A 26,169-nucleotide genomic window follows, 5' to 3' on the forward strand; every position below is an offset into this window, starting at 1 on the left:
CAGGGTAGAAGACAGGGTTAAGTAAATATCACTGTGATTGGTATTTAAGATCAAAGAGACAGTGCCCTCAACACCTCTCATACCTGTCAAACTACTCACCGAAGTGAGTGACACCCACAGCCACAACACCAGAGGGGTGTGATCTGCTCCCATGCACCCAAATTTAGAACAAACATGGGATTTCTCATCCTGCTGCTCTGCCACCAAAATGTGTAATTTCTTTCCAAATTTACCTGAAAAACCAAAAGGGGAGGTAAATGTAATTTACCCCATCTCTTTTGTAGCCTATACATAGTGTTTGATGATACATGTTTGTATGCTATGTTGATGAATACATTGTTATCCTTTTAGCTTTAATGTCTTACTGTACTGTACCATGCGCTGTTTACATTTCTGACTAATAAAGTATTCAATCAATCAAGAGATAGCTCCCTATTTTCCCCCTATTTATTTCCCTATTTTTGTATCTCTCCCCTCTTTCCGTATCATAGAGCGCAATGCCCCAACTGGACAGAAGGTGTGCTCTGCAGCACTGCAGTACACGACCCCACTGCAGTGTTTCAGCGCGTGCGTGCACACGCTCGCGTGTGTGCGCGTGTGTGCGCGTGTGTGTGTGTGTGTTCTCTCAGCTGTTGGGACAGGCAGTGACTCTGCAGCCTGCTGCTGCTGCCACTCTGTTGAAGGAGAAAGAGAGAGAGAGAGAGAGACCACGGAGGAGGGAGAGAGAAGAGAGGGAAGGAAGGGGGGGATGAATGAGTGGTGGGCTCCCACTCAGTCAGGCCCAAATTAAGCCATGTGGGCTGGGGCTGGGCTAGGCCCCCCTCCGCTATAAATACGCTGGCCGCCTGGAGGTTCGGGTTTGGTGGCTGGGGCTTTCGACCGGCGACCACCACCGCAGCGGCAGCAGCAGCCTCCTTCATCAAGAGAGCAGCCTCCTCTTCTTCTTCTGCCCGTTCATCAACCTCATCACTATCGTCATCTTCCTCCTCCTCCTCCTTCTCCTCCTGGTTTCTACCACCACACCGGAGATCCAAAATGCCACGGGTGGACTCGGACCTCAAGTTGGACTTCAAAGATGTCCTCTTCAGACCCAAACGGAGCAGCCTTAAGAGCCGCTCAGAGGTAGGTGTCTGTCATCAGTAATGGATTATTTACATCATCACCCGGTTGACATTGAACGTGTGAACACACTGACTGTAGTGTTGGTTGGACGGAATACTTTTGGCACATGCAAACTATGTATTTGGATGTTTACAGGTACATTTTGTCTCTACCGTTGGGTGACAGAGCTGACTATATGTAATATGGATGTGGGGGGAGGGGTGGGGGGGGGGGTACAGAAGGATTGTACGGGTCAGGGGGCACTCTTGCGTAACCCAGTGTGATGCACCCATATCTATGACCAGCGTTGTATACTGGATTAAGTGACAGTGACAGTCCCTTAACCACCCTTAGTCACAGTTGCATGGCCTATAACTCCTTCTCCCAAGGACAGCCCTGCATGGAGCGAACACGCTCAATGTAATTTCTCCCCATTTTGAACCCATGTGTCCACAGGCGGTACATGCTTTGCCTGTACTGTATATTTGTACACAAACACGCTCCGTGTAGCTGAATGGGCAAGAGCCTGGCACTTACAAACTGTGGCATGACCTTGTTAAAGCTTACAATACACAAGGTTATCATTGTTGTGGCTTGTTGAAACCATGTTTCAGACTCTGAGGCCCAAGACGAGACAAAACTCCTGAGCCTGACCCGAAAGGGTCCATTTGTACAGATGAACCAATTGAAACCTAGCATCACAATGCTGGGCTGGGGCGAACTAAGCTCACAACTTGTTGAAAGGCAAGCTTGTAGATCGGCTGCTTTCGGCCAAGATGTTTATTTGGTGTAGAGGGACAGGCAGGAGGCCTAGTATAGACCTCTGGGGGAGCCCAGCTAGTCTACTCTACAAAGTTACATTGGTTAAAACCAGCACCCCTATTTTGGCCATGTCATCATAGGCTAAATCCTTCAAAGATTTGTAAAAATATATAGTAAACCGCGGGTCTACAATCTCAACATGACGCAACGTGAGCTTGTAGATCGACTATTTTCTCCACACCACACCATAGTAGGCCACTAAGCCCAAATATAAAGTCAGGATGGATGTTACTATGAAGTATACCCAAAACCAAACACTAAACCCTAACCTATAACCTCACAGGAAGCCACTGGTGAGTTTTAACTGGCCACACATGTTGGGAGTCACAGGTTAGTCTTAACCTGCCACTCCTGTCTGGAGCCATGGATTAGTTTTAACCTGCCACTCATGTTGGGAGCCATGGGTTAGTTTTAACCTGCCACTCATGTCGGGAGCCACGGGTGAGTTTTAACCTGCCACTCATGTCGGGAGCCACGGTTGAGTTTGAACCTGCCATTCATGCCGGGAGCCACGGGTTAGTTTGAACCTGCCACTCATGTCTGGAGCCACGGGTGAGTTTGAACCTGCCACACATGTTGGGAGCGACGGTGTTGTCGGACTGTTAGTATGTCTAACCAACGTACATGCACCCCCCAAAACATTTTGGGGCTGTCTGTATGATTGGGTTGGGTCATGGTCAAATCTGTTATTTAATTGTGTTCATAAACAGGTAAAGTATTAAGTCATTTTTGGGCTCTGTGTGGACTTGTTACTTAAGGTGTCCTCAATCCTTCTCCTGACCCAGTTTCTTACCTTACCTCAGTGTTGACATTGCAGGAGCTGATAGCAGCGGAGGACAATGATACTGGTAACGATGATACTGGCAAGGTGGCCCTGTGTGTGTGTGTGTGTGTGTGGGGGGGGGGGGGGGGGGGGGGGACTGGGGGGGTAGAGGGAGGGCAATATGAGACACAAACAGGAGGTGTCTCAGAATACGCCAGTTTAAAAATAGGACTGTGTCTATGTCCACAATCACCGAGGGCACATTCCTTCTGTGCACTGCGAGGTTCTGTCTGATAAACACAAACACACACTCAACGTACCACAACACAGATGACACATGATTACATGTACACAGTTATTGTTATTGCACACACAGTCTAATCAATCTAAGGCCATCTAATCAACGTACTGCTCCAAAGGCTACTACAGGGAAAGCAGTGTAATACGGGACCATCTTTCCATTCATTCATTCATTCATGGGTCCAGTCTGACTACATTTCTATCTCATTTCAAATGTACATTTACCGTAATTCAGTTATTCCTAGACTTAGTGTTGGCTCACAAGATTCGATGCATGTGAAATGTTCTCAAAAAGCTGACAATTAAACCCATGCATCCTAAACTAATTATTTAGAGTCACTTGTGACTTAAATGACTTCCGGAGTCTGTTTTCAGTCCAACTCTTTAACACGGGGAGCTGTAGTCAAATACAAACCTGGCTGGCTTTGTTACTTAATTATTATCCCCTGTATCAGGAGGAAGCTGCATGTAGCTATACTGAAAATAGCCACACTATTGTAGTACAAAGTATAAACGGGAATCAAGCTTTTCCGTTAATATCTGCAAGGTCATTTAGACTAGACTAGAGGAACATGCACAGGAGATCATGGAATCAAAAGTGATTTTCAGATACATGACCATCTTTATTAAGTACAGTAGGCCTACATACTGGTACCTATACGGCTCAGGTTCACTTGGCGGCGGCGCCCCGTCACCCTCTTCTACGCGCAGAACATGACGCTGCTCATGAATTATTCAGAAGTCTTCAGCTGACTGTTCACCTAGCCCTAGAGGAAAAGGAATATCGCGTTAGGCACCATCAGGTCCATCATTTTAAATGTTTTTTTTTTGTGGCTTTCGCCTTTATTTTATATTTTTTATGGAGGGACAAACAGTAGGCTGACAGGAAATGGGGAGAGAGATGGGGGAGTGACATGCAGTAAAGGCCGTCGGGATCGGGAGTCGAGCCCGCGGCACACTGCCAGACTGGATCACCAGCCAAGGTGTCTGGACCGCTGAGCCACGGCCCAGGCCATCAGGTCCATCATTAACCCAAAGTCCTCCCTCACTCTCCTCGATCGTTCAGCTTCCTAATCCTTACTGCACGACCAATAAATAATCTATTGGAGATAAAATATAACTTTAATACATATATTTGTGCCAATGTTTATAGAGACAGACAGATTAGATATGTATCCCACTTCATAGTCATACAACACTTTGCATCAAGTCAGAAACAAGGCCTATGGTTTACTGTAAGCTGCTGATGCTGAAGTCCTGCTAAATCAGCATATACTGCACAGAGCAGAAACTTTATTGATGGTCTGCACCAAGATATGAAATCACAGGCCTGTACCACTCCTCCCTCCCTTGTTCCATCTACATTGACACGTTGTGAGCTTGTGGACTGGCCATTTTAACTATTCAAAAATGTTTTGCAAAATAGTAAAAAAAAAGCGGTGACGAAAATGGAGCCCTCAGTGCCTTGCTCAAGGGTAATTATAATTGGAGGCGCTGATGAGTATGGGTACGGTGAAAACGAACCACCTGCTGTCTAGTGTCTACAGTACCATATATTTACATTTTACGGTCTGTCATCTCACCAGCACACAACAAGTTACACAACTTTACTGTAATACACCCGCCTGTCAGAACTGCATAGGAAATAATTCCTTCAGCAGCCTTTGGCCATGATGAGCACAGCAGCCTTCCTAATGAGATTACAAGACCAATTCAAGTCTGTGACTGCCTGCATGGCGAGTCAAAAACGTGAGCTGTGGTGTAGTGGTTATTAACGAAATAACTGAAGTCACTCACGTGATTCACATTTACGAGACGTATACCAGACCTCAGTCACTTCAGATATAGTTCCAGTTACAACAACGTTATTGTTATATACACAATATACAATGATTACATACAATCTTACCGTAAACTTTAAAAGTGAATCACAAACTATAAACATTCTGATGATGTGCTTATTCACTCATTGTGCTGCACTCTACTGCACTTGAAAGCCTGGTGGTGACGCGAGGCGCAGGGCCTTTCTCGGCCCCGCCCTGCTCCCATTGTTTACATTGTGTTTAGGATCCAAGATGGTCGCAGCACCAGGAGGGGGTGGGGCGGAGCTGGGGAGCGGGGCAGGATCGACATAATATGCCCTTACTGGGCTGCGTTCACACATTCAAGACACCTGTCTTCTGTCTTGTCTGTGTTTAATGGCTACTCCAATGCATTTCCAATGTTTGACCAAACATTTTCGTTTGATGGGGGGAGGGGGGCAGAACACATCCATCAAAGCTGTGTTCAAACACAAGACAGGTGTCAGACACAAGACAGGTGTCTTTAATGTGTGAACGCAGCCCAGCAGCGCAGCGCAGCGCAGCGCAGCGCAGCGCAGCGCAGCCCAGGCCCCCCCCCCCCCCACACACACACAAACACACACACACACTTTTACAGCTCACTCCTTTCTGTATAGTGTTGAGTATTAGTGACACTATGTGAACTTGTAGACTGGCCATTTTAACTATTCAAAAATGTTTTGCAAAATAGGAAAAAAAAAAAGAAGGAAAAAAAGGCTAAGAAGTTTAGGGATAAGGGGTTTAGCGGTGACGAAAATGGAGCCCTCAGTGCCTTGCTCAAGGGTAATTATAATTGGAGGCGCTGATGAGTATGGGTACGGTGAAAACGAACCGCCTGCTGTCTAGTGTCTACAGTACCATATATTTACATTTTACTGTCATCTCACCAGCACACAACAAGTTACACAACTTTACTGTAATACACCCGCCTGTCAGAACTGCATAGGAAATAATTCCTTCAGCAGCCTTTGGCCATGATGAGCACAGCAGCCTTCCTAATGAGATTACAAGACCAATTCAAGTCTGTGACTGCCTGGCGAGTCAAAAACGTGAGCTGTGGTTTAGTGGTTATTAACGAAACAACTGAAGTCACTCACGTGATTCACGTTTACGAGACGTATACCAGACCTCAGTCACTTCAGATATAGTTCCAGTTACAACAACGTTATTGTTATATAAAATGGTAAATAAATGGTAAATGGTGCATTTATATAGTGCCTTTCTCCAAGGCGCTTTACAGAGATTGTGCATTACATTCACCCATTCACACACACATTCATACACCGATGGCAGCGGAAACCATGCAAGGCACCAACCAGCACATAAGGAGCAATTAGGGGTTCAGTGTCTTGCTCAAGGACACTTCGACACTAACTCTGGGGGAGCCCGGGTTCGAACTGGCAACCTTGCAGTTACCATCCAGCCACTCTACCCCTGACCCACTGTATATAATCAATATACATGATTATATACAATCTGATTCTTTAAACGCCTTACCGTGAAACCTTAAAAGTGAATCACAAACTATGAGGCAGGGCCTTTCTCGGCCCCACCCTGCTCCCATTGTTTACATTGTGTTTAGGATCCAAGATGGCCGCAGCACCAGGAGGGGGTGGGGCGGAGCTGGGGAGCGGGGCAGGGTTGACATATGCCCTTACTGGGCTGCGTTCACACATTCAAGACACCTGTCTTCGGTCTTGTCTGTGTTTAATGCACTCCAATGCATTTCCAATGTTTGACCAAACATTTTCGTTTGATGGGGGGAGGGGGGCAGAACACATCCATCAAAGCTGTGTTCAGACACAAGACAGGTGTCAGACACAAGACAGGTGTCTTGAATGTGTGAACGCAGCCCAGCACACTTTACAGCTCACTCCTTTCTGTATAGTGTTGAGTATTAGTGAACGTGTTCTGTCTGTCTGTCCCACAGGTGGATCTCCAGAGGACGTTCACATTCCGTAACTCCAAACAGACGTACACGGGCATCCCCATCATCGCTGCTAACATGGACACCACAGGAACCTTCGAGATGGCACAGGTCCTCAGCAAAGTAAGACCAATACAATATACTGAACACAGAACACTGTGTGCCGAATAACAATATACTGTAGTACATTTCTACATGTCTACCGACTCCCGAGCAATCTTCGTTCCTACTCTCACCTATGGTCATGAAGTGTTCCTACTCTCACCTATGGTCATGAAGTGTTCCTACTCTCACCTATGGTCATGAAGTGTTCCTACTCTCACCTATGGTCATGACGTGTTCCTACTCTCACCTATGGTCATGAAGTGTTCCTACTCTCGCCTATGGTCATGAAGTGTTCCTACTCTCACCTATGGTCATGAAGTGTTCCTACTCTCGCCTATGGTCATGAAGTGTTCCTACTCTCACCTATGGTCATGAAGTGTTCCTACTCTCACCTATGGTCATGAAGTGTTCCTACTCTCACCTATGGTCATGAAGTGTGGGTCATGACCGAAAGAATAAGGTCGCGAATACAAGCGGCCGAAATGAGTTTTCTCCGACGGGTGGCTGGCATCTCCCTTAGAGATATAGGGTGAGAAGTTCAGGCACGCGAGAGAGACTCGGAGTAGAGTCGCTGCTTCTTCGCCTGGAAAGGAGCCAGCTTAGGTGGTTCGGGGCATCTGGTTAGGATGCCTCTCGGGCGTCTCCCTAGGGAGGTCCTCGAGGCACGTCCCACTGGGAGGAGACCCCCGGGGCAGACCAAGGCGCAGTTGGAGGACTCACGACTCACTGGCCTTGGAACGTCTCGGGATCCCCCAGGAGAAAGTCACAAATGTTGCTCTGGAGAGGGAAGTCTGGAACACTCTGGTGGAGCTGTTGCTCCCGCGACCAGACTACGGATAAGCGGTTGAAGATGGATGGATGGATGTAGTACATTTCTGAGAATGATCAATAATACGTATATAAGTATTTGTTTCAGTGACAATAAATGTAAATGCATTTATAATTCTTATGTCCTCCCCCAACCCCTTCTCTCCAGCACACACTGTTCACAGCCATACACAAGCACTACTCTTTGGATGAGTGGAAGAACTTTGCTGCCGATCATCCAGAATGCCTAGAGGTAAGAGAAGTGCAATATTTGACTTATATACGTTTTGTAGGACAACGTTGTTAATGAATTAGACTCAGCAAACTAAGAGAGCAATAAGACCGTGTGCTGAAATTGCACAACGCAATCTCAGTACAGTCCAGTGTTGATTTCGTCAACTAAAACTAAGACGAAAAATGTTCGTCGACTACTTTTTGACGACGAAGTTTGACGAAAACTAAATGGAAACTACATGAAAACTAAGCTATGATGACTAAAACAAAGACTAAATATACTGACAATTTCGTCAACAAATAAAAACTAGACTAAAATGTTAGGAAGGGACTAGTGGACAAGAGATCCAGTATAAGTCATTTTACACTTGTAAAAACAGTCATTACGACGGCATCAAGGCCCGCCAAAATACATGTTGTTCGACTAAATCAACTGTAGATTTAGTCGACTAAAATCTTATGATATTTAGTCGACTAAAACTAGACTAACACTAAATCATTCCAGGTGACTAAAATGTGACTAAAACTAAATTAAAACTATTCAAGAGACTAATGATGACTAAAACTAAAATCAAAATTTGCTGCCAAAAACACTGGTACAGTCTTGTTCTCTTAGTTTGCCGCTTATGTTCATAGATATGAATTTAATGACATTTAACCATAAGAATTCATTCCTAAATTAAGCGGTATAGCCTACTGTATATACTGTATATGTGTGTCTTCTTGCAGAACATAGCGGTGAGCTCCGGCAGCGGCGTGGCAGACCTGGAGAGGTTGTGTGCCATCCTGGACGCCATCCCTGCCCTCAGGTACATCTGTCTGGACGTGGCCAACGGCTACTCCGAGTACTTTGTGGAGTTTGTCAAGACCGTCAGGGAGAAGTTCCCAAAGCATACCATCATGGTGAGTCAGGCGATACATTTACACACACATCCCAAAGCATACAGTCATGGTGAGTCAGACGATACATTTACACACACCTCCCAGAGCATACCGTCATGGTGAGAGATGATACATTTACACACACATCCCAAAGCACACCGTCATGGTGAGAGACGATACATTTAACACACATCCCAAAGCATACCGTCATGGTGAGAGACGATACATTTAACACACATCCCAAAGCATACCGTTATGGTGAGAGACGATACATTTAACACACATCCCAAAGCATACCGTCATGGTGAGAGACGATACATTTAACACACATCCCAAAGCATACCGTCATGGTGAGAGACGATACATTTACACACACATCCCAAAGCATACCGTTATGGTGAGAGATGATACATTTACACACACATCCCAAAGCACACTTATACTGGATCTCTTGTCCACTAGTCCCTTCCTTAACATTTTAGTCTAGTTTGTATTTGACGAAATTGATGATATATTTTAGTCTTAGTCATCATAGCTCAGTTTTCATTTAGTTTCCATTTAGTTTTCGTCAGTGGAAAAAGGTACTCGACGAACATTTTTCGTCTTAGTTTTAGTCGACGAAAACAACACTGATGGATGGATGGATTAATTAGTGGAGCCTGGATGACAGCTGCCTCAAACAGTGTGAATATGACGGCTGATTGTGTTATTATGTGTTGGATTATTTGTTAAGAGTGAGTACGGATGAGGACCCAAATGCAGGCGACAGCAGGCAGGAGCTTATATTGCTTGAATAATATAAATAATATTGGAAGAACCTCAGTTTATTTAATAAATCCTTCTAATTAGAAGGATTTATTAAATAAACTGAGGTTCTTCCATAAACAGGGCAAAGAAGGCAGGAAACATCACAGAAACCATACAGGAACTCACACAACAGGGAACTACGAACCAACAAGAACACAATGCAAACACAGGCCTTAAATAGACACAGGATAACAGGGCACAGGTGGAACCAAAATACAATCAACACTAGGATAGGCCGGTATGGCTCTGGGCCGGGGGACTAAAAGGACACAGGTGGAAACACTGACAAATTACAAAGTAGGTTAGACAAGGTAACTAACAGTAACTAGGAAGACAGGAACACTAGGAACAATACTACAAAATAAGATACACAAAACCAGGGCAACAACAGAGTAACAGAAAACCAAAACCAAAGAGATTACAGTCAGGAACACATGAGCAAAAACATACAGAACATACTGAAATCAGAGAAATGACAAGAAATACATATTAAAGTCCAAAATCTAAATAAGGACAACCAGGGGCGTGCACAGACATTTAGAGGGGCAGGTGCTCAAGGACTGGGGGCTAAATAATATATTAGAAGCTTTTTATTAAGAATTGATCAATGTCACCATGGTCCACATACTGTACAAAATACAAAATAAAATAAAAATAAAAATAAAAGTTCTTTTTTTTCAAAAGGGCACATTGCCAAAAGGGCAATGTGCCAAGGGGCTCTAGCACCCCCTAGTGTCTATCTGTGCACGCCACTGAGGACAGCCAAAGTTCACGGTCCGAGGAGCGGACCGTGAACTTTGGCAATTTATAGGACACTTAATGGTCCAGTGAAATATTGTGATGGTGATGATACTCTACTCTCTGCCTGGCAGGCTGGAAACGTTGTGACTGGGGAGATGGTAGAGGAACTCATTCTCTCCGGGGCTGACATCATCAAAGTGGGCATCGGACCAGGTGGGTTGGCTTGTCATCCTCTCCCAGTAAAGGGGCAGTGTTGTTTTTGGCAGCAAATTTTGATTTTAGTTTAGTCGTATAGTCTCTCCTTGAATAGTTTACATTTAGTTTTAGTCTCATTTTAGTCACCTGGAAAGTTTTAGTGTTGGTCTGGTTTTAGTCGACTAAATATCATAAGATTTGAGTCGCCTAAATCTAGAGTTGATTTAGTCGACTAAAATGTATTTTGGCGGGCCTTGATGCCGTCATAATGACTGATTTGACACTTTCTGAAAATTTTCAGCATGCAACCAAGTGTAAAATGACTTATACTGGATCTCTTGTCCACTAGTCCCTTCCTAACATTTTAGTCTATTTTTTATTTGTCGACAAAATTGTCAATATATTTACTCTTAGTTTTCATCGTAGCTTAGTTTTCATTTAGTTTCCGTTTAGTTTTCGTCAGTGGAAATAGGTAGTCGACGAACAATTTTCGTCTTAGTTTTAGTCGACGAAAACAACACTGGATGTAAGGTTATTCTTCTTATCCATGATGACCACCAATGTTATGGAGTGTGTTCTGTGCGTTCCAGGGTCTGTCTGTACGACACGCATCAAGACCGGGGTGGGCTACCCTCAGCTGAGTGCTGTCATAGAGTGTGCCGACTCCGCACACGGACTTAAAGGTCACATCATCTCTGTAAGTCTCCAATATCTATGTATTCTTATTTATTTGGACAGAACCTTCAAGTATTTGGTTTGTTGTTTGACTTAACATTAAAGGAGAATTCCATACTTCTTACCTTTATTTGTAGTTGTTACGTCCCCACCAAAGAGGTCCAGGTGTTATTTTGTGCAAAAGCACGTTATTGGCTATATTTCCCCTACCATAAGCCCTCAATGAATTTAATTGAATTGAATTGCATTGAATTGCATCAAATTGAATGGGGCATTGGGGTGTTGTGCTAATTTGCTTATTTCCATCGCTCAAAAAACATTTTTTTTTGTATATATCCTCTCTTCATAATGTAAATAGTATCCCAAGCGGCACACTTTACTACTTATTTCGATGGAAATAAGCGAATTAGCACAAAAACCCAACCCCCATTGAGGGCTTATGGTAGGGGATATAGCCAATAAACCAAAATAACACCTGGACATCTTTGGTGGGGACGTAACAACTACAAATAAAGGTAAGAAAGCCTTCTAGTCCGAAATTCTCCTTTAACACACTTAATGTTTTAATACAAAAAGTATTAATATTTTTGTCTACCCACATACATTTGTGTTGCCTGAATGACTGCTGTGCGGACAGATATATGGAGGCCTCCATCCATGCAAGATTATTTGAACTTGAATCAGGAGGATTTGTCACTGTTGAATATGTGGTAGTAGTGGTACTAGTGGTACTACGTGGTAGTACCACTTCTTGACCTGAAGAGGGTGTCCAAGGACTTCTCTCCAAAGGCTCAGAAGCTCTGTCTGAGTTATTTGACCTTTATTTGACCTTTCCTCCATTCAGGATGGCGGCTGCAGTTGTCCAGGTGACGTAGCCAAGGCCTTTGGTAAGTGTTGTTATGTTACACACAGTGTTGTTTTTGGATTTTAGTTTTAGTCATAGTCTCTTCAATAGTTTTCAATTAGTTTTAGTCACATTTTAGTCACCTGGAATGTTTTAGTGTCATCTAGTTTTAGTCGACTAAATATCATAAGATTTTAGTCGACTAAATCTACAGGTGATTTAGTCGACTAAAATGTATTTTGGCAGGCCTTGATGCCGTCGTAATGACTGCTTTTACACTTGCTGAAAATAGCCGATAGGCGAAAATAGCCGATCTACAGTAGATCTGCTATTTTCAGCATGCAACCAAGTGTAAAATGACTTATGTCTTTATAGTTTTAGTCATCATAGCTTAGTTTTCATGTAGTTTCCATTTAGTTTTCGTCAGTGAAAAAAGGTAGTCGACGAACATTTTTCGTCTTAGTTTTGGTCGATGAAAACAACACTGGTTACACAGTAGTCATGGACACATCTCAACAGAGATGTGTAACTTTGTAACAATCCCCACCTCTCTCTCTCTCTCTCTCTCTCTCTCTCTCTCTCTCTCTCTCTCTCTCTCTCTCTCTCTCTCTCTCTCTCTCTCTCTCTCTCTCTCTCTCTCTCTCTCTCTCTCTCTCTCTCTCTCTCTCTCTCTCTCTCTCTCTCTCTCCTCAGGAGCGGGAGCTGACTTTGTGATGATGGGAGGCATGCTGGCGGGCCACGACCAGTGCACCGGGCAGGTCATCGAGAAGGACGGAAAGAAGTTCAAACTCTTCTATGGGATGAGCTCTGACACCGCTATGAAGAAATACGTAGGAGGAGTGGCAGAGTACAGGTGAGGACCAGTGTGAGGACCATTTTGATTTTAGTTTAGTCATATAGGGCTCCATCTTGCGCCACCCTTATCCCTAAACTAATTTGCCATTTTTTACTATTTTAAAAAACCTTTTAAAATAGTTCAACTATAGCCGTTCTACATCGAGACATTGTGAGCTTGTAGGTCGGCTATTTTAAAATGTTTTTTAAAATAGTAAATAAATGGCAAATTGGTTTAGGGATAAGGGATAATAGCTTAGCAAGATATAGCAAGATATAGCCCATATTCTCTTCAATAGTTTTAATTTAGTTTCAGGGACATTCTAGTCACCTGGAATGCTTTAGTGTTAGTCTAGTTTTAGTGACGACTAAATATCATACGTTTTTGGTCGACTAAATCTACAGTTGATTTAGTCGACTAATGACTAATGCCATCGTAATTACTTTTTTTACACTTGTTGAAAATAGCCGATCTACAAGCACGACCATTGTGGCTAGCTAGCAATCGCGTCTCAGCGCGACGCATTGGCTAGACCAAGTTGTAAACAATGAGACATACTACTGAACTTACTACTGATCTTCCCTTCCTAACATTTCCTAGTCTAACAAGTTAGTCTATTATTTGTTGAACAAAATTGTCAATAATTTAGATTAGTCTTAGTCTATCATAGCTTAGTTTCATTCAGTTTTCGCCTGTGAAAAAAGGTAGTCGACGAACATTTTTCGTCTTAGTTTTAGTCGACGGAATCAACACTGCAGGTGAGGACTGAGGAGAGACTGATGAGATATTTAACTTCACAAGCGTCCCACCCACGTGCTTAAAAAGTTGATGCCACTGCATATTATGTCCAATCCTGTTATGCATATAATACATGGAATGCCAAGTCGTTAACAACTTAAATTCTTAAACCTTATAAACCTGTTGACTGGGGGGGCCCCCCAGGGACACCTCCTTCTTTCCATCAATACCAAATCACTTCTCAGAAAATATAGGTGCATGTTTCAACATGTTGAGAGCTTGTATTGTATTTGTTGACATGCGTTTGCCTAGTATTTTGTGTCATCTTAACCCTAGAACACTAAACATATTTTGTGTTGCACCATCACTAAACACGGGTATATTTTACCTAGTGATGGGAGATTAATCGGCCTGTTTTTACAGATAAACAAGCCCAAAAACAGCTTGAACAGATCTACAAGCTCACAATATTAAATATAAAGGTATTAAAGTTAAATCTGACTTGCCTATATGCCTGCAGTGCAGACACCCTGTTACATGTATTTTTCAGAATGAATAAATTATAATTTTTTTTAATACAGAATGAACGGTAATATCGGTAATCGGCCATAACAGCAATTAATTATATCGGATATCGACATCGGCCAAAATGTCTCATCGGCACATCCCTAATTTTACCCAATATAAAATATTCCATAAAAAATATTTCTCATCAAAATATATTGCATTACAGCAATACATGGCAACATGAGGTACTCTTCTTTAATATTTTTCACAAAATCGGTGAAAAACGTGCATATTATTATTTTTAAATATTCCTAAAAAAAAGAGAAAGGAAGTTGGGAACTTCTCCTTTGGTCCACCCATTCCTAAGACATGTGAGAATGGTCCAGAGAAGAAAAAAATAAAAAAGTCCATTGTGGGTGTATTGGGGTTTTCCTCTATCACACTATCACTAAACACGGGTGAAATTCACCCGGACACCTGCCTGTAGGAAAAATGTAGGGATGTAGGCAGGGAAACCTATTCTATGATGTCACTGAGCATCATGAAGGTACTGAAAGACCCACCCACCTCAGACATCAGCAACATTATGAAAATTGCAAAAAAATATAATTAAATGACCAACCCATATGGCAGGTTGAAAAAGTGGTTAAATCAGTCATCTCCTCACCTAATCTTCTCTCTCTCTCTCCTCTGCCTCTCTCAGGGCGTCCGAGGGGAGGACAGTGCAGGTGCCCTACAGGGGGGACGTAGAGAACACCATCCTGGACGTCCTGGGAGGCCTGCGTTCCACCTGTACCTACGTGGGCGCCGCCAAGCTCAAAGAGCTCAGCCGCCGGACCACCTTCATACGCGTCACGCAGCAGTCCAGCCACATGTTCTCCTCCTAGTGTACATTTACTGTACCATGTGTACACTGTACTGTACATGCACGTGCACGTCGCACGACACAATACATGTCTATGTACTACTAACAGTACAGCTCACATGTGCAATGTTTATAGCCTACTGGTGTGATTATACATGGAGACAAAGGAACACATACATATGCACGTGTGCTTGCGCACACGCACGCACACACACGCGCGCACACGCACACGCACACGCACACACACACTTAATGGCACATGTCATGCACCTGTCTCTCTAATGATGACCCAATTAAGCCGTTTTTCTCACGACATCTGCCATCAAAAAGCTGTTATATGTTGTTGTGTCACTGATAAATATCAATTATTGTAAGACTTCAATCACTTTAAGCCTGTTAATATTGGTAAACATTTTTGAGTGGTGTGCAACCACTCCTATAGACAGCTATGTGTGTCCCCGGGTCCCTGACTGGGTCCCTGGGTCTGTCTGTCTGTCTGTCTGTCTGTCCAAGCACGAAAAAAGCGTTGTAGCGTTTGTTCACCACCAAGTGTCACTGTTGCACAGCCTATCACACAGACACAGACATACACAGGCCAGGGAGGAGGGCGTGTACAGTACAGTACAGTACACGCCTAGTTTTGCTAAACTAGCAGATCTACAACCACACAATGTGGCACCATGTTGTGAGCTTGTTTGGTTATTTCTGTTATAGAGTATGACGAAGTATAGGCCTCTAGGCCTTAAAGGACCACTTCACCACTTTTCAACCTATCTTCATATAATAGGTCCTCACTAATAATCATGAAAAAATGGCGCAATTTTTTTCTACTCGTCTGTGTCTCATAGGAGGGCTGTGGGCAGTTCAGAAACAGTCTTCCAGTGACATCATCGATGGGGAATACAAGCTAATAAAAACTGCAGGCTTTCTAGTCCTGAAAAGTTGCAATGCGAAAATGGAAGCCATCGTCCTTACGATAATGAAAATCTAAACATTTTTGTTAAAAAATAATCTGCCTAATGATGATGTCACTGGAAGACGGTTTCTAAACTGCCCACAGCCCTCCTATGAGACACAGGCTGAGTAGAAAAAAACCGTGCCATTTTATCATGATTATTAGTGAGGACCTATTATATGAAGATAGGTTGAAAAGTGGTGAAGTGGTCCTTTAATGTTCTGGGGGCGAACATTTACAAGCTCACGGCGTGTCGCGTTGCAACACGTCGTGAGATTGTAGATCGGATATATGTTGCAGCGAAGACATTTGGAGTAGAGGGGGGGAAAAAGGAAGGCGCCTAGTATAGAGCCCTGGGGGACTCCGGTGGTTAAACCACTGTCCCACAGACATCAGAGCGATGCATAAAGCTTTGTCTCACAGCAGGTTGACGAGTGTGTTCACATATAGTAATATCAGTAATATCAGTGGTATTTGAGTTTTGAATTGACTCATGTAAGCTTTTCTCGGTTTACAATAACTGGGTAAGTTCCGGTGGTGGAAAGAGTACTCAATTGTTTTACTTAAGTAAAAGTACCAATACTGCAATTTAGAACTATTCCGTTACAAGTAAAAGTACGGAATTGAAAATGTACTTGAGTAAAAGTACAAAAGTATCGGCATCAAAATGTACTTAAAGTACTAAAAGTAAAAGTGCTCATTGTGCAGAATGTGCCATTTCACAAGTTCAAAATGTGTACAAAATCTATTGAAAATAGCCGATCTACAAGCTCACAATGCGTCGCGTTGCGACGCATTGTGAGCTTGTAGATCGGCTATTTTCAAATGGCCGAAATGTATAGGGTTGAAGTGGTTAATGTATGTTTTCTAATCAAAATTTAAATCTCCAAAGTAACTAGTTTTCAAATAATTGTAGAGGAGTAAAAGTACACATTTTGGCTCTGAGAGAAAAATATTGGAAATTGGAAATACTCAAGTAAAGTACAAATACCTCAAAATTGTACTTAAGTACAGTACTTAAGTAAAAGTACTTAGTTATTTTCTGCATGCATGTAAACACACTATGCATGTAAACACACTCAGTGGGATAAAGGGAAGACGTATTTCTGCTCAGATCAATGATAATAAAAAGGACACACAACAAAAAAATCTGTTACATAGAATAATAAATTATAAGCTGCGCATTAAATATGCAAAATCCCAGAGATGCTTTCCATGGGCCTTAAACTTCTCTGGGGAAAACATTGTTGTGAATAAACAGCATGCAGGATGATTTCCCCCGTCAATAAGTCAGTGAATCTTTCTTAATTTGACATGCGGGCTTGTTTCAAGTAGCTTTGGCTTCAAAGCCAGTAGTAGGTCTATTGTTCTCGCCGTCGCGCCATGTTTCTGTTGTCTTGTCTCATTTGTCGAAAGTGTACAGTTGGAGGCCATCGATATTGTCCTTTTCTTTTTGCTGAGGTTTGCGTGATCTGCGCAAAAGGACAGTTAACCCATTTTGGGCAGGAACCCCTTTTGGTGTTTTAAACATTGTTATAATTTAGCTATTGAAAAATAGCAGATCTACAAGCTCATAGCACGCCACCGAGTGGCGCGCTACGAGCTTGTAGGTCTGCTATTTTTGAAAAATCGTGAAAATATTTATTTCAGAAAACTGGAGGATTTAGAAGGATTTAAAAAAAAATTGAGGTCAGGCCTAAATGGGTCAAATGATAAGGGACAATATCGGTGGCACCCAACTGTAGGTCTATTGTTCTCGCCGTCGCGCCATGTTTCTGTTGTCTTGTCTCATTTGTCGAAAATGTACGCTCTGCTCCATTTCAAGCCAAGAGCATGTTCCAAAATGACTGAAACAGATCAGAACTCATCTTCCTATAATGCCAAGCACCAACATAATATGTCAAGCAAGAATATGTCCATCCTTGGTATAACCCATTTAGACCTGAGGACGATTCTACAAATGTCTTCTAAATCCTGACAGTTTTCTGAAAAACCTATATGTTTCTATGTCAGTCGTTCTCAAAGTTTTTCATGTCGAGGACCCCAAAAACTGTATGTAATTGGCCACCGACCCTCATCTGAAAATATGTTGTTCCAGGGACCACCTCAGAAGCAAAGATTTGAGTTAAAAAATGTTTTCACGATTTTTCAAAAATTGCAGACCTGCAAGCTCATATAGCGCGGCACTCGGCGCTTGTAGATCTGCTATTTTTCAATAGCTAAAGTATAACATAATGCTTAGAACACCAAGAGGGGTTCCCGCCCAGAATGGGATAAGCCAGAGAACAACTTCTGTGGTGCATCTGTGTGTGTGCATGTTTGCTGGATGTGTCGGATGGTTCCATCCATTGAAAAGAACTGTAGGACCGATGTCTTCCGCCCATTGGACATATATAGACACTTGATTTACGGTGCATTTACCTGCATGCAAAACAATCATTCTGGATCCTATAATTCATTGATTCCACTGTGCCTGAAATCAAGCCCACCTCAACGATGAGTCACTCACTGTGTCGCGAAGCAAAGACCTTCAGGGATAACATGAATGTAAAACAATAATAAACAATCACAGTGAAATATATAGAATGAAGATATAGTGAAATAAACATTGCCAATTGTTTACTGCAATGATTACACTATAGGAACATAAATAAATGCAAATCATCAGTGAATTATCTGTGTCTATAGACTCTTACTTCACTTCTGTGAATGTTGCTACAGTTTAGGGCATTAAGCAACTAGTCGACTAGTTTACTAGTCGACTAGTAAATCCACTAGTCGACCTTGCTGGTACTAGTCGACTAGTTGATAAGAAAACAAATATTTATTTCCAAAATAAAAAAATAAAAAAAACAAACGTTTTTTTTTTTTTTTTTAACATAAAAGGTGGTTTAACAACTAGTCGACTAGTCGACTAGTTGATAAGAAAACAAATATTTATTTCCAAAATAAAAATAAATAAAAAAAAAACGTTTTTTTTTTAACATAAAAGGTGGTTTAACAACTAGTCGACTAGTCGACTAGTAAACTAGGCAACTAGTCAACTAGTAAAAATGACTAGAAGTGAATGCCCTACTACAGTTTAGTTTTATTACCCGTTTACTGACACAGCGAACTTGCACTTTTATCCACTCCACTATAGGGAAGAAACCGTGCGCGATGATGCCAGGTGGGCAAAGTTGTCGTCTGCTCCGGCTCTTGAGGAGCCGGCACTGCTGTCACCGGATTATTAATATGTGAGGGCTTTGATTTTGACCTATTTATTAATTAAACATATGTAAAACTAGCCTACTTAATACACCATTATCATCAGGATAGACCCAAAAAAAAAAAGCCAGCTGCTAATTTATTTCTATTGCAGTCCTTTCATGCAAATTAAGTTGTGTTTGCATGATGTGATACGGGTGTGCACTTAAGGCCACGCAGCCAAAGGTGTCAAAAGTGTCCTTGTGCATGTCAGTCCAAGCACCCGTAGGTGCAGGTCAGTCCAAGCACCCACAGGTGCAGGTCAGTCCAAGCACCCATAGGTGCAGGTCAGTCCAAGCACCCATAGGTGCAGGTCAGTCCAAGCACCCATAGGTGCAGGTCAGTCCAAGCACCCATAGGGGCAGGTCAGTCCAAGCACCCGTAGGTGCAGGTCAGTCCAAGCACCCATACAGTTGGAGGCCATCGATATTGTCCTTTTCTTTTTGCTGAGGTTTGCGTGATCTGCGCAAAAGGACAGTTAACCCATTTTGGGCGGGAACCCCTTTTGGTGTTTTAAACATTATGTTATAATTTAGCTATTGAAAAATAGCAGATCTACAAGCTCATAGCGCGCCACCGAGTGGCGCGCTACGAGCTTGTAGGTCTGCTATTTTTGAAAAATCATGAAAATATTTATTTCAGAAAACTGGAGGATTTAGAAGGATTTTTTAAAATTTTGAGGTCAGGCCTGAATGGGTCAAATGATAAGGGACAATATCGGTGGCACCCAACTGTAGGTGCAGGAAAAAGTCCTGTTGGTTTATCTGCCAGTCATCTGGTTAATGGTCTGCCACGCCTTGCGGCTGGCAAGTGGCTGGTGAATGTCGACTGACTCGACGGCCTCTCAGTCCACCTGGCCTTACGGGTCGGTGGCGTCCAGCTTTTGGAGTGATCTCCATTAGCTGTTACATACTGTACACATCTTCCCTGGAGCTACAGTAACTGTATGGTGGTCACGCAGGAGGTGGAGCGGTCCACATCAGGAAATAACCTGGAGTCCGGGAGTTCTTTCTGTCTCTGCTGTGTATATGCCTGCCAGTCAGTGTTGATTTCGTCGGCTAAAACTAAGACGAAAAACGTTCGTCGACTACCTTTTTTCACTGACGAAAACTAAATGGAAACTAAATGAAAACTAAGCTACGGTGACTAAAAGCAAGACTAAATATACCGACAATATAAATAAATACAAATAAAAACTAGGCTAAAATGTTAGGAAGGGAAGGGACTATAGTGGACAAGAGATCCAGTATAAGTCATTTTACACTTGGTTGCATGCTGAAACATTTATTCGACTAAATCAACTGTAGATTTAGTCGACTAAAGTCTTATATTTAGTCGACTAAAACTAGACTAAAGTCAGAAAGAGTGTTGGTGTAATTCAGCAGCCCTCAGGAGGAAAACATTCTACATCTTGATCAGGGATGTCCCGATCACGTTGTTTTTGCTCCCGATCCGATTCCGATCATTTGATTTTGAGTATCTGCCGATACCGATTTTTCCCCGATCCGATATTTATGCCATATCACAATAGTATAATATGCCAAATCACAGACTATATATCCAGTCTAATATCATACTAATATATAAAATAGATACTAGGGATGACCCGATCACGTTTTTTGGCCACCGATCAGATACTGATCATTTGAAAATGACATATGATCGTTGATCGGATCGGGACAACCCTAATCTTGAATCTTGATAGATGATAGTCTGGATCTGCGATTCTTTAACTTTCATATTCTTTTTCATATTCATCGTTGGTTGGATTGTATTCCACTCCCTTGATTAATTTTTCGCTGCTACCGTACTATTAACGTTTGGATTCTGATATTTCTACCGGGGACATAATATCGGTAAGTGCCAAGTGGGCTACAACAGCAGAGAAGAGCAGTCCTGCCTCAGAAACAGGAGCCTAACATCTCTTTTGGCTTATTTGGGATGTTTGGGAGACGTTTGCTTTCCCATGAGGGGAGAAGGGGGAGGAGAAAGAGAGAGGGAGATGACATGAAGCCTCGGGTCCAACAACCTTGTTGTGTAAGAAACACAACAACCTTATTTATGTGGTATGCAGTTGCGCTCTTACTCAGTCCTCAGCCACCATTATGCCCCATGCTTTACTATGTGTACTATTTACACAGGGGCGACTGTGGCTCAAGAGGTAGAGCAGGTCGTCCAATGATCCATGGGTCGGCGGTTCGAATCCCGGCTCCTCCTGTCTACATGTCGAAGTGTCCTTGGGCAAGACACTGAACCCCAAATTGCTCCCGATGTGCTGGTTGGTACCTTGCATGGCTTCCGCCGCAATCGGTGTATGAATGTGTGTGTGAATGGGTGAATTGATGCACAATCTATGTAAAGCGCCTTGGATAAAGGCGCTATATAAATGCACCATTTACCATTTATTTACCATTTATGTGCAATTTTTCTAAAATTGATTTATTGACGATTCTTGAATGAATGCATTTTCCCTGGCTGTGTCAGAGATGTTTCATCTTATTGGTGAATGATCAAGTGAGCATCCAGTCCTGATAGATGCAGGTTTTGTTGGTCAACGGCAAATAAATAAACAAACGACTTCACCAAAACCATGTTTCATCTTTCCAAACTTTTTCAAGTTTGCTTTTTAAAACATTATCCGGACAGGCGGACACTTCAAGGTACTGTTGTCCTTCTCTGGGAACACTATAGTGCAGCTTGTCATATCATGCAATGTAGGCTATACAGTGTGTGTGTGTGTGTGTGTGTGCGTGTGTGTGTGTGTGTGTGATGTGCAACATGAAGGACCAGGAGGGAAGTTAAGAAAAGCCAAGTGTAAATACACGTGTGCAACAAAGCTGAACCAATACAACCTAACACGTGTTCAATAGGGGATTTTCCCAGAGAGAGAGAGAGAGAGAGAGACTAATGTGCTTGGCTGAGGACACATGACAATGAAAGCAACACATTGATAGAGTTGGGGAATTGAAGTGAAAATGCACTCAAAACTAATCTTTTGTGCCATTTTATGTTGATGTGCCACAGAAAATGTAGTGAAGCAGCTGAGGAAAAACTAGCTTACTTGAAAGTGGTGAAGCTCTCCACAAGCTACTGGGAAATGTAGTTAAGCTAGTAGTTTAGCGATTTATAGCTAAATCTATAAATCATTTCCAGAACGTGGCATATACCTGTTTCTATTCCAGTTAATAATGTTCTTATAGGTTTGTTGATTTTGTCGACTAAAACGAAAACTAAATAGAAACTAAATTAAAACTAAGCTATGATGACTAAAACTAAGACTAAATGTATTTGTCAAGAAATAAAAACTAGACTAAAATGTTAGGAAGGGACTTGTGGACAAGAGATCCAGTATAAAAAAATGTACACTTGGTTGCATGCTGAAAATTGTAAAAGTGTAAAATTAGCCATTACAACAGCATCAAGGCCCGCCAAAACACATTTTAAAATCAAACCGTATACTAAATCAACCGTAGATTTAGTCGACTTAAAATCTCATGACATTTAGTCGACTAAAACTAGACTAACAGTAAGACATTCCAGGTGACTAAAATGTGACTAAAACTAAATGAAAACTATTCAAGACTATATGACTAAAACCAAAAACTACACTGTTGGCAGCAGATCTTAACTGGAAACACATGAAGGTCTTGGGGGTTCAATGAAACAAAGCTATAAGAATTTGAACTGGAACAGTGATGCCCATTCCCTTTGAACTGTAGTGATGTCATGACATCTCTCCTGCACTAGAGGGCTCTTTTGTCAACACTGCAAAAAATATATATACAAATTGAGAACTTAAGTGAGTGAGTGAGTGTGTGCCACACACAATACATACAGTACTGTACTGCATATCGTTGCTGTCGGGAGGAAACCTCTTAACTCAATTTTTGCTGTTTTTGATGGTTGGTCATAAATCAGTGCTATTGAACACCCTTCACATCTGTGTGTTGTTTCGAAAATATTGAACCAATGGAAAGTAGTAAAAAACGCTTTCAGGACAAAACTCCATTGGACCCTCAAACGGTCTGCTAAAACAGCTAACTCCACCACCGCTCCCCCTCTCAAGTGGTCTGCTAAAGCAGCTAACTCCACCACCGCGCCCCTTCTCATGCAAGTAAAATTGACAATATATAAACTGACAACACCAACTTTGATGAGGCGGCATTGCTTTGTTTTCAAAATATAAGGTTTTCTTAATTTCCTGAAAATCTTACATTTTTCTTAATTTCCTGCAAAATGAACCCTTTCTTTGGAGTTAGGTGGTTTCTCCCCCCCGACAGCAGAGATACAGTATGTGGTGTTGTGTTGCGAGTAGTACTTTTTATCGAGAGCATCGTTCTGGTCTGGTGACAGACCCATTCCAAATAAAAACACAATCTTCCCATTTTCTTGCAGATATGTCAAGGTTTCATTTTCTTTTTCAAAGAGGTGCATTTGTACAGATGTCAAATACATACACCGATAGGGAGTCTCCATTTGCTATAGAGGGGGGGGGGGGGGGGGGGTGAGACACAGGGGGGGGCTTGGTGGTGAGTACAATATAGTACAAACAAGTTGGCTGGGAACTGCTGCAACCCCCTCCCTCCCTGCGAGCAAGTTTGTCCTTTCCTTTGTCTGTTATTCGACTGTCCTTGGCTTCTCTGCCACGCTGTCTCGCGACCCCAACAAGTCTTTATAAGAGTTCGGTACTTGGTGTCACGTACAGGCTGGCAGGAAGTTGTCGACAGACAGTACAGTACACAGGCCGTACGTTGGTGGGCCTCAGGGCTGAGTGTTGGGACCAGAACAGAACAACAAGGGGGCAGATCATTCAACTGATTTACACCAGTCGACACATAAAGCTCCACCCCCCTCCGTGGCAGTTAGGCGTTGGTCAGAGAGGTCACAGACAGAAGAGCCTGTTCCTCCACTGATCCGAGTGTTTTGTTGCCTTGTACAGAATGGCAGACCAAAAAAAAACAACGTTCAATATTACCGAAGAATCCTCCTAGTCATCTCCAGCGTAATACATTATGTATATAATAATAATAATAATAATATATAGTTCATTATCAATTATGATGGTTGTTAATCATATCAAATTATATGTAATAAATTTACATATCGCATAACCCATATCAAACAACCCACTAATGTAAATTTAATTGGGTGAATCTACATTGTTAAGTGGGCCTCTAGAAGTTTTTTTCTTTTTTTTTTTTTAAGTTTTTTTATTTCGTTTTGTTTTGTTTTCTTTCTGCCTGAGTTGGTGATCCAGCGCTATGGACGTTGACAAGACGTCAAACAACAACAGTCAAGTTTGAACCAATTAAAAAAAAAGAAAAAAAGAAAGAAAAAAAAAAAAAAGGAATCCTGATCAAATTCTGTTCAGTTTCAAAACACAACAAAAGTGCCAAAAAACATATTTTTTTTTTTTTGCAAGATGAAAATACAAACATCAAGAAACAAAGTACACACATGCCTTTTTTTCAGATCTAAAAGTCAAAGCTCGCACACCAACATTCATTTTATTTGTCATTTTTGTGCAAGAAAGAAGCCAATTAAAAGACAACATCAGCTGTGTTCCTCCAATGAGAAAGCTTGTCACAAAAAAAAACCTCAATAACATTCTCTACATAGTTTTCCAAGTCCCCTGACATTATATTGAGTGCTACAAAGGGAACCAAAAAAACAGAAAAGAAACAAAAAACTCCTGTGCCAAAAGATAATGAAAAGAAAGCAAAACATTTTTTTGCGAGCACCCTTTTCACATGGCATAAACCGAACCGAGCCGAGCTGTGCTGGCCTGCTTATTATACGAGCAACATGTCCGCTGTTATAGTCGTCAGAAAACGGACAAAAAAAATAACTAAAATGTTTGAAAGAAACGAATTCAACAGGACGGGCCGGCATAGGCACGGCACAGCGTGGCCTGGTTTGGGTCAGCATTAGGGGGGGGGAGGGGGAAAGGTTCCAAACCAATCCGGGAGATATTAACACAAAATAATAAGGGATGCCGTTCCTACACGAGGAACGGCTTTTTTAATAATTCCCAGCAGAAATAATAAGGAACCCAAAAGGAACGACCCACCCAGCACCGCTCGGCTCGTTGGACCCAAGAACACGCCGGGGGCGCCGAGCGAGATGTGGAGCACACGGACAAGATTAAAAACGCAAAAGGTTACAGCAAAAGCCATGTGCAAAAAGAATCAAACCGACTCATCTCTTTCCCCCCTCCCCCCATTCATATTATTCACTCCCTTCGCTCTCAACGTCATTCTCTCTCCGTCTGTATTGAATGAATGTTACACCCAGGACAGGTGCGGGTTAGTCCGAGAAAGAGAGGGGGTCGAGACCGACCGCGACCCCGTCCTAGGATTACAAAGTGCTGAAACATGATCAAGTCTTTTTTTTTTTTTTTTTTTAAACGTCTACTACTTTCTACTTTACATGTGCATCTCTGTTGGTTGGGTTTTATTTTTTGTACAAAAAAAAAAAGTGGTCCCCACTGAGAATGAGGTTTCTTTTCTTTTATCTGTGGGCTTTTGTCACCCGGAACCACAGAGGGGTCAGGGCTATAGATCTCACAGACCATATGAGGAGAAAACACTTGATTACACACGCACGCACACACACACACACACGCACGCACACACACGTGCGCACACGTGCACACACTCACGCACACACACACACGCGCGCACGCACACACGCACACACTCACACACACACACACACACACACACACACACACACACACACACACACACACACACACACACACACACACACACACACACACACACACACACACACACACACACACACACACACACACGTGCACAAAAAGGTTAACACGCAACATTGTGGCACATATGGTACATACTGTAGACACACACACACACACACACACACACACACCCACCCACCCACCCACCCACACACACACACACAGTGGGGATGGGTTTACGCTGCAAAGACAAATGGGAAGATATGAGCC

General features: G+C 42.5%; 1 protein-coding gene across 1 annotated transcript; it reads left to right on the forward strand.

The window, feature by feature from the left end:
- Positions 1-701: 701 nt before the first annotated feature.
- gmpr (guanosine monophosphate reductase) lies at positions 702-15,363 on the forward strand. Its single transcript, XM_079523273.1, has 9 exons — positions 702-1,122; positions 6,758-6,877; positions 7,836-7,919; positions 8,630-8,803; positions 10,462-10,543; positions 11,116-11,222; positions 12,045-12,087; positions 12,738-12,897; positions 14,828-15,363. Exons 1-9 carry the CDS (start codon positions 1,036-1,038, stop codon positions 15,009-15,011), a joined length of 1,041 nt encoding a protein of 346 aa, XP_079379399.1. The 5' UTR covers positions 702-1,035; the 3' UTR covers positions 15,012-15,363.
- Positions 15,364-26,169: the final 10,806 nt, after the last annotated feature.

Source organism: Electrona antarctica, assembly GCF_951216825.1.
Source record: "Electrona antarctica genome assembly, chromosome: 15".
In the NCBI taxonomy this organism is placed as follows: domain Eukaryota; kingdom Metazoa; phylum Chordata; class Actinopteri; order Myctophiformes; family Myctophidae; genus Electrona; species Electrona antarctica.